This window comes from Vombatus ursinus, unplaced genomic scaffold (assembly GCF_900497805.2).
Source record: "Vombatus ursinus unplaced genomic scaffold, bare-nosed wombat genome assembly UNPS02014811.1, whole genome shotgun sequence".
NCBI classification, from domain to species: domain Eukaryota; kingdom Metazoa; phylum Chordata; class Mammalia; order Diprotodontia; family Vombatidae; genus Vombatus; species Vombatus ursinus.
Window position 1 is genome coordinate 7,598,278 of NW_020954589.1, and position 9,689 is coordinate 7,607,966.

General features: G+C 38.8%; 1 protein-coding gene across 1 annotated transcript in view; it reads left to right on the plus strand.

Annotated features, from left to right (window-relative positions):
* The window catches only part of LOC114053570 (antigen WC1.1-like), a gene marked incomplete at its 5' end in the record, with an annotated part of 50,483 nt that extends 42,805 nt beyond the window's left edge, over positions 1 to 7,678 (plus strand). Inside the window, 5 exon segments of the mRNA XM_027876674.1 lie at positions 4,317 to 4,429; positions 4,532 to 4,596; positions 4,784 to 4,869; positions 6,782 to 6,934; positions 7,554 to 7,678. Of these exon segments, the coding sequence (XP_027732475.1) occupies positions 4,317 to 4,429; positions 4,532 to 4,596; positions 4,784 to 4,869; positions 6,782 to 6,934; positions 7,554 to 7,678 (542 nt within the window).
* Positions 7,679 to 9,689: the final 2,011 nt, after the last annotated feature.

A 9,689-nucleotide genomic window follows, 5' to 3' on the forward strand; every position in this document is an offset into this window, starting at 1 on the left:
GAAGTAGGGGTCAGGGGACCTACAGAACTTTCTTAGAGAATATGTGACCCTTCCATGGAAAGATATATTAAAAAATAATTGGAAACTAAATAATCTAATCCTAAAAAATGATTGGGTCAAACAACAAATCGTAGAAACAATCAATAATTTCATTCAAGAGAATGACAATAATGAGACAACACACCAAAACTTATGGGATGCAGTGAAAGCAATTCTTAGGGGATGTTTTATATCTCTAAATGCTTACATAAATAAAATAGAAAAAGAGGAGATCAATGAACTTAAAAAACTAGAAAAAGAACAAATTAAAAATCCTCAATTAAACACCAAATTAGAAATATTGAAAACCAAAGGAAAAATTAGTAAAATTGAAATTAAGAGAACTAATTAACTAATATATAAAACTAAGAGCTGGTTTTATGAAAAAAATAAAAAATAGATAAACCTTTGGTTAATTTAATTTACAAAAAGAAAGAAGAAAACCAAATTATTAGCATCAAGAATGAAAAGGATGAAGCTACAACCAAGGAAGAGGAAATTAAAACAATAATTAGGAATTATTTTGCCCAACTGTGTGCTAATAAATTTGACAATCTTAGTGAAATGGATACATATTTACAAAAATATAAATTTCCCAGATTAACAGAAGAGGAATTGAAATACTTAAATAACCCCATCTCAGAAAAAGAAATTGAACAAGTCATTGATGAACTCCCTAGGAAAAAATCTCCAGGGCCAGATGGATTTACATGCTAATTCTATCAAACATTTAAAGAACAATTAATTCCAATACTATATAGACTATTTGGGAAAATAGGTGAAGATGGAGTCTTACCAAATTCTTTTTATGATACAAAAATGGTGCTGATACCTAAACCAGGAAGAGTCAAAACACAGAAAGAAAATTATAGACCAATTTCTCTGATGAATATACATGCAAAAATTTTGAACAAAATTTAGCAAGTAGATTACTACAACTTATCACAAGAATAATACACTATGACCAGGTAGGATTTATACCAGGAATGCAGGGCAGGTTCAATATTAGGAAAACGATCAGCATAATTGAGCATATCAACACCAATGCTAACAGAAACCACATGATCATCTCAATAGATGCAGAAAAAACTTTTGACAAAATACAACACCCATTCCTATTAAAAACACTAGAAAGCATAGGTATAAATGGAGTCTTCCTTCAAATAATAAATAGCATCTATCTAAAACCTTCAGCAAGCATAATATGTAATGGGGACAAGCTAGAAACATTTCCAATAAGATGGGGGGGGGAAACAAGGATGTCCATTATCACCATTGCTATTCAATATTGTACTTGTAACATTAGCTGTAGCAATAAGAGAAGAAAAAGACATTGAAGGTATTAGAATAGGCAAAGAAGAAACAAAGCCATCACTCTTTGTAGATGACATGATGATATACTTAGAGAATCAAGTAAAAAACTACTCAAAATAATAAACAACTTTAGCAAAGTTGCAGGGTATAAAATAAACCTACATAAATCATTGGCATTTCTATATATTACCAACAAAGCCCAACAACAGGAGATAGAAAGAGAAATTTCATTTAAACTTACTGTAGATATTATAAATTATTGAAGAGTCTACCTCCTGAAACAAACCCAGGAACTTTATGAACACAATTACAAAACATTTTTCACACAAATAAAGTCAGATCTAAATAATTGGAAAAACATCAGTTGCTCATGGGTAGGCCAAGCTAATATAATAAAAATGATGATTCTACCAAAGCTAATTTACTTATTCAGTGCCATACCAATCAAACTACCAAAAATTATTTTATAAGGTTAGAAAAAATAATAACAAAATTCATTTGAAAGGAGAAAAGGTCCAGAATATCAAGGGAACTATTGAAAAGAAATGCAGGGGAAGGTGGCCTAGCCATTCCAGATCTTAAATTTTATTATAAAGCAGCAATCATCAAAACTGCTTGGTACTGACTAAGGAATAGAGTGGTGGATCAGTGGAATATGCAAGACACAGTAGTCAATGACTATAGTAATCTATTATTTGATAAACACAAAGACTTCTGGGATAAGAACCCACTCTTTGAAATAAACTGCTAGGAAAACTGGAAAAGAGTATGGCAGAAACTAGGCTTAGACCAAAATCTCACACCATATATCAAAATAAAATCAAAGTGGGTTCATGATTTAGATATAAAGGTTGATAGTATAAGGAAACTGGAAGAGTAAGGAATAGTTTACCTATCAGATTTATGGAGAACAGAAGAATTCATGACCAAACAGGAGATAGAGAACATTACAAAAAGCAAAATGGATAATTTTGATTACATTAAATTGAAAAGTTTTTGCACAAACAAAGCCAATGCAACTAATATTAGAAGGAAGGTAGAAAACTGGGAAAGAATTTTTACAACCAGTCTCTCTGATAAGGGCCTCATTTCTAAAATATATAGAGAATTAAGTCAAATTTATAAGAATACAAGCCATTCTCCAATTGATAAATGGTCAAAGGATATGAACAGGCAGTTCTCAGATGAAGAAATTAAAGCCATCTATAGTCATATGAAAAAATGCTCTAAATCACTACTGATTAGAGAAATGCAAATCAAAACAACTCTGAGGTACCACATCACACCTATCAGATTGGTCAACATGACAAAACAGGAAAATGATAGATGTTGGAGAAGATGTGGGAAAATTGGAACACAAAAGCATTGTTGGTGGAGTTGTGAAATGATCCCCCCATTTTGGAGAGCAATTTGGAATTATGCCCAAAGAGCTATAAAAATGACCCAGCAATAACACTTCTAGGGCTATATCCCATAGAGATCATAGAAATGGGAAAAGGACCCACATGTACAAAAATACTCATAGCATCTCTTTTTGTGGTGGCAAAGAATTGGAAATTGAGAGGATGCCCATCAATTGGGGAATGGATGAGTAAGTTGTGGTATGTGAATGTGATGGAATACTATTGTGGTATAAAAAATGATGAAGAGGCTGACTTCAGAAAAACCTGGAAATACTTGCATGGTCTGATGCTGAGTGAAGTGAGCAGAACCAAGAGAAAGTTGTACACAATAACAACCATGTTGTGCGATGACTAGTAGAGATAAACTTAACCTTTCCCATCAATACAAGGATCTAAGACATCTCCAGAGGCCTCATGATGGAAAATGCTATCCACATCCAAAGAAAGAACTATGGAAGTTGAATTGCTATTTTTTTTTCTCTTCTGTTGAGTTTTGTTTCCTCTTTCTGATGGTTCCTCCTATTGGTTTTAATTTTTACTTACAACATCACTAATATGAAAATATGTTTAATAGGAATGTAAATGTATAGCCTATATGAGATTGTGTACTGTCTTGGATGGGGTGGTGAGGGGGAAGGGGGAGAAAAATTTTAAACTCAAAAAAACATGGAAGTGATTATTGATAAATCAAAATAAATTAATAAAAAAAAAGAAAAAAGAGCGTATGTGGTGCTTCCAGAAATTTCCAATTTTGGCATCTGGACTTAGGATTTGACTTCAGCACAGGTCCTCTGACTCCAATACATATGGTCTATAAGTCTCTCCTTGAGCTTGAGCTGGATGAAGGAGAACTAGGAGATCGAGGAGCCTTCCTAAGCTGTTTGGATGGAGCAATATGGGAGGATATTCACATAATAGGGAGTTTAGAGCAGGATGCAGAAGCCATGCCCAACCTAAGCTCTATTCATTCTTCAGATATTTTTTCTCCAATATTTTTTTCTAGGTGAGAAGTTGCTATCTACCACAAAAGGTACAATGTTCTGCCACCTTTACTCTCCTTCTGCCAGCTATGAGTTCATTTAACAGCAGGAACCTTCCCAGGCACAAAGTTGACCTTGTGGGATTTTTTCATCTCTAAGGAGATCTACTGTACCAGAATTCTGGGAAGCCGTGGAAAATCTTGTGAGCTGGGGGTTGAGGTGGGGTTTGGGGGGATCCACAGAAGGTTCTTCAAGAATGTATCACCCTCCTGCCAATTTCCAGTTTAGAGATCTGGAACTCAGTCCCCATAAGGAAGGATTGCCCCTTCACTGTCCTTTCTTGGTCATTCAGGTCTATCCCAGTCCCCTCTATGGTGCAGCTGGGAGGGGTTCCCAATTGGAGGGTCTTCAATTTGAGGGTCAGCCTCATATTTCCCTCCTTTCCCCATATAAACTCACTGAGTTGTCCTGAGGAGAGTTTGATAACTTCTTCCGTAATCCAGAGCCTTATGATTCTTCTTCTCCAAAGGACCTAAGGCCTCTTTGAACTCTCTGCTTGGGACCCTCTGCCTCATTTTAGGAGTCCTTCTCCTTCTGGTCCTCATCCTCCTAGTGATTCAGATGCATAGAGGGAGAATCCAGCAAAAAGGTGGGCAACCCATGGGTCACCGAACAACATGGGAAAGAGTGTGGGTGAGTGAAGGCAGGAAATGATAGGGATAGGGATTTTGGAAAAGGCCAAATAAAGTACTTCAGGATCGGTTATGACCCACGTGTTTTGCTTTGATTTTCAAGCCCCAAATACTTCCAACTGTGTTTGGCCCAGGAGTGGCTAAGTTTGAGCACAGAGCTTGTGTTAGGTATGAAATTCCAACCAAGATCATACCTTATGGACTGGGCAGAACAGGCATCCATATTAGAACTAGGGAGTTGCCTGAGTGTGAACAGAAAATAGATTGAGAAGGGCCCCTGAGACAAATATATGTGAGGTGATGGTCTCAGGCCCAGAGTTTCTGATACATGGCCATTTGTCCCAGCTTTGTCCAGATATGGGGATTCTCTTTATGAAGCCATGTACCAAGAGATTGATTACTACAGGACAGGGGACAAGGAGGACTTTCTGAGCAGCCCAGGTAAGTGTATCTTCTGTCCACCCTCCTCCCTTAGACACTCAGGAAACAAGCTATATGTTTTGGTCATTATCAGAATCTATGGCTTTGGCATCTTCAGAAATCTCTGCCTGTACCTGCTTGCTGTGGTTTTCCCTGCTCTACTTCCCATAACATTTTAGTTTCCATTTCTCATTCTCTGCATGGGCAGGCAGGTCCAACAACCCAATCCTGAACTCTGAGCTTCATCTCTAGAAGGAAAATATCCAGAGCTCTGGATTCCTTTGGTTCTGATGTTCTTTTGTCAGTCTGGGTCCCATTGATTATAGTGCCTACAAGTTCATAGGACCCTCATAATTTTAGATCCAAAGATGCAATGATTTCACTTCTCTAAGAGGATAGTCACCTCAATAAAATTTATTAACACCATTATACTATTTCCTCTAAATCTGCAGCTTTCTTGGTAAGAACAGAATTGGAGCAAAAAGGTTTGAGTGTCCCAAAAAGATGACAACATGAAACCATGGATGAAACTCCCTTTCATACCGTTAGGACTTTTCCATCCACATGCATTGTACTCATCTTTATGAGCAGAGCCACCTCTCTCCTGGCCAGCTCTGACATGCTCACTCACTAACAAACTTTGAGTTTTCCACACTTTTCTCCTCCTGTGCATGAAGAACAGCATCCTTCTGTTAGGAAAACATCAGCCCCAACATGCTGCAATACTTAGAACATAGTTTGTTTTACATTACTAATGTCTTGTCAATCAAGTTCTTCACCAGCCAAACATGAAGACTTCCAGGAAGGTGGCATAAGAGTTTCTGTCATGTTTGGGAGGTCCCTTAGTCTCTCCAGAACACTTTAATTAATCATCTCAAAGAGTGACTTTTTTGTCTTCATCAACAAAGACTGGGAGCACTCCCTGTTGTCAGAACACATTGTCATATTGTTCTCATGTCTGTGGATAGATCCAACTTGGTGTATGGGGAGGAGAATGAGTTTCCTTTTCCCATTTGATTCTGTCATGTTCTTCTCATCATTTGATATGAGAGACAAGCTTCCATACTCTACAGGGGAAAATGAAGGAAAAAGCCAAACTGCACTTTCCTCAAGTGACAAGAAAGAGCAGACCTTAGAGGCAAGGATGGATGTTTCCCAAGGAGTTTTCTGCCCTGGAGGGTATCAGCTAAAATACAACTCTCCTGTCCTCAGCTCCTCCTCGTCCCAGATTTCCCATACCTCCCTAGGTCAGGTTTTTAAGAACTCTCTCAATGGGAGCTGGGTACTGTCTGTTTGACTCCAAACATGTGCTTAGGAGATAGAGGTTTGGACTGAGACAAGAGACATGATTCAAAGAAAGGGAGGAAGGGAGCCAGGTTTGGTGTGATAGGTGTCTAGGCTCCTGAGAGAGGCATAGGGCTTGATTTCAGGGTCAGAACAATGATCAAAGAGGTATCAGAATCTGGAGGATAATTCAGGGAATCAGCTTACTCTCTCTTGTCTATTCTGTCTCAGAGTCTCTATCACCAGAGCAACATGAATGAATCATGACAGGGTTGAAGGTTCTGGTCTAAGTGATTTCCTCCTTGAAGATGGGGTCAGTGATAAGCAGTGAGGCAATAGAAATTAAGAGAGGAGAATTTTGAAGCTAAAAGAAATGAAGAGGAAAATAACAGTAAGGGGACTGAAATCATTGTTCTACATGAGGGAGCATTTGCCCCCTTTCCCACCTTGGTGATTCTTAGTGCAAGGTTACATTTCTAATCCTAACCCTAAGTAGTCTTATTCTTCAGTTCAATTCATTTTTGAACACCTCCTGATATTCCCTTATATGTTAAAAAACAAAATCATATATTTGTTTTCACATGCTCAAGGACATCTCCTTACCTACAGCAAAATTGTGTTGAAAACACAACTGTCATCTCCCCTTCAGATATCTCAAGTCAGCCTGATGATACCCCAGGTGATGGGTATGATGATTCTGAAGAATTATCTGGGCCTGAAATTCCCTCTGTCACCCAGATGAATGAGGGGGGTACTCTGGGGCCAACCAATGAATGGGATGAGTACAGGGCATCACACACAGGTGAGTGACTCCCAACAGATTTATTGACCTAATCAGTGAGATTTCCAGGTATGAGTGAACTTATTTAGGAAGAAGAGGGGGTGGCACTACCTCATATAGGTATGTGCCTACATACAGATGTGTTTGTCTACCAAATTTATGAGTACTTGTATGCATACACACATATATGTGCTTACATACATTCATATGTATATCTATAAGTGTATGTGTATATGTGGGTACATACATGCATATATTTATGATGAAAAAATTTTGTCAGTGCATCGAGAATTCTCTGTATTGACATTTTTTCATGAATATACCTGGGACAACTGTACCCACAGTGATGTGATTAAGCAACAAAATGAGCAGGCCCTGAGGTTCTGAAGCTGCCTCCTCCATTCTCCCATTCCCTTTGATTCCAACCCACCCTCAATGTCAAGAGAAGCCCTTCCATAGCCCTCTCTCAGTCCTGGCCATTCATGCTCCCTTTCCTGTCAATGGTGCATCTAGACTGAGAAAAGACTCTATACCGAGGTCTTGAAGGTGGCCTTCTTTTCACCCACCTGTACCATCACCAAAGGCTGCTTGTTTTGCTTTAGACACAGCTCCAAATTCAGCTCTACTTTACTGGTTGTAGGTCAGTCTCCTAAGTTCTTTGGGGGATCCTCTGACTCTAGGATAGGAGAAGATGACCCACCAATGTCCTCTGAGGACCTGGGATATGATGAAGCTGAGATCGGTGTCCCAAAGATGTCACTTTAAGACCATCAGCTACAAACAGTCTCCTAATAAATGTTTATTGAATTGGTGTGGAGTGGAATCAGTTTCCTGTGATACTTGAGATCGTTTTAGAATTCACCTGCCCTCCAGCACTCTATCCTAAGGGGACAATGTTGAGAGTTGCCTCTCCACCCCTTCTCATGTGGTGAACACCTCTCCACTATCCTGAACTCTCCCATCAGGGTGAGATTTTTGCCTCTATCAAAGTGTTTCTCCTTCAGGACCTTTAATTCTGAAATTTCCCTCTTTTATCCTTCTTTTCCTATGTCCTCACTCCTAAATCTTCCTTTACCTATATCTTATTCTCTAATCTCTCGATCTCTGTCTTTTCTTCTAGTCCTTTACACACAGTATGACTTCACTTGTCTTGCTACCCTTCATTAATAACATGGTCAGCCTTCTCAAGTGGTCAGAAAACTTCTGTGTAAGCAAAGACGCTTTATGAAGAGTCCAAGCATGTTCTCTGGGCTATAGAGAGCACACCTCTTCAGAGAAGCACCTTCCTTGTTGAATTATTAGACTATATAAACTAGTCTTCTCCTCCACTCCTCCAGACACAGAGATCTCATGTTCACTCTCAGCTGGACAGGAGACTTTGATTCCAGGATCCTAGTTCTTTTGAATCCCTTCTGCTATCCTCCATAAGAGTCTCCCTTGATTCAGGGATCAATCCATGGCTCTATTTGCATGATAATTGAGATCTTTGCTTATACATTGTACCCCTGACCTGGCTGGTGAGAGAAATGGTTATTAATAACCAGCTATGGGGGAGATCTAGGCTTTTCCCTTTTCCTATTTCCTTATTTGAAGCCCAGTCTTTGAAGGACATTACTGACCTTTCCCAAAAATTTACCTGACCTAGTCCATCTTACCTAGATGAATTCCTGCTCATTGTGTTCTACTCAGGTTTGGATGAGGATAAATTCTTTCATTAAATTGTGCAAGGCTGAGGGTTAGTTGGAAGTAAATGACATGTTCAAAGTCATATCCTCCAACTCCTCATTAGAATAGGTCCACCTCTCATTATAATATTCATTCTCTTTCATTACTTGTTAACCAATCTGAGTCAATTATCACCCTCTGTAACACCCATTCTTCCAAGGGTGTATAAGCTTTGAATGGGTTCCATAAGGGGTCTTTGGCATTAGAGATTGGCAATGACCCTTTTTATTAATAACATACTAGCATTATTAATAAAATGATTAATTACCCCAAAACCATGTCTCTTGAATTTTTTATGTCACACTGCTTATAACCCAAATTGAAAATATTTCTGTGAAGTTAACTCATCCCACAGCTCCTCCTCTTCTCTGCCCCTTCCAATCCCTGTCCTACTCCTCCCCCAATTTCCACCTTGTTCTTTATTCATTGCTTTGTAAGATATGGTCTGTTCATACATATTATTCTTTCAGTAAACACATCTAAAGCATTGATAATATGCTAATAGATGCAATTCCTGCTCTGTCAATGATGCTGAAGAATGCACATTATAATGTATGGTAAGTTATCAGAACCTTGCACCTATAGCCAGCCATGCAGGACTTATGAGGCGCTTTATTCTGGTGTGAGGTATCATGGTGTATGTAAGTCTAGTAGTTGTTGAGGATAGATGTTAGTGTACTGGTGAAGAGAAACCTTGTTAACCCTTCTCTCTGGCCCCCACCCTCACAATGGGCAACACCACTGTTTTGCCAGCTTCTTCTTCTTCCCTACCCCACCTCCTCACTGTTAGTCTTGACTCTTTGCCCCTGGCCCTGGGGGAAACTTGTCTTTCAAACCCATCAGGGAGAAGACTGGGAAGGAAAAAGTCCTGAGGTGGCATCTCACTGTTGTTTTTAGGTTATTTTTGTCATGTCCAACACTTCAAGACACCATTTAGGGTTGGTTTTTTTTTTTGGAGGGGGTAAAGATACTGGAATTGTTTGACACAGATGAGGAAACTGAGGCAAACAAGGTTAAGTGACTTACCCAGGGTAACACAGCTAATAAGTGT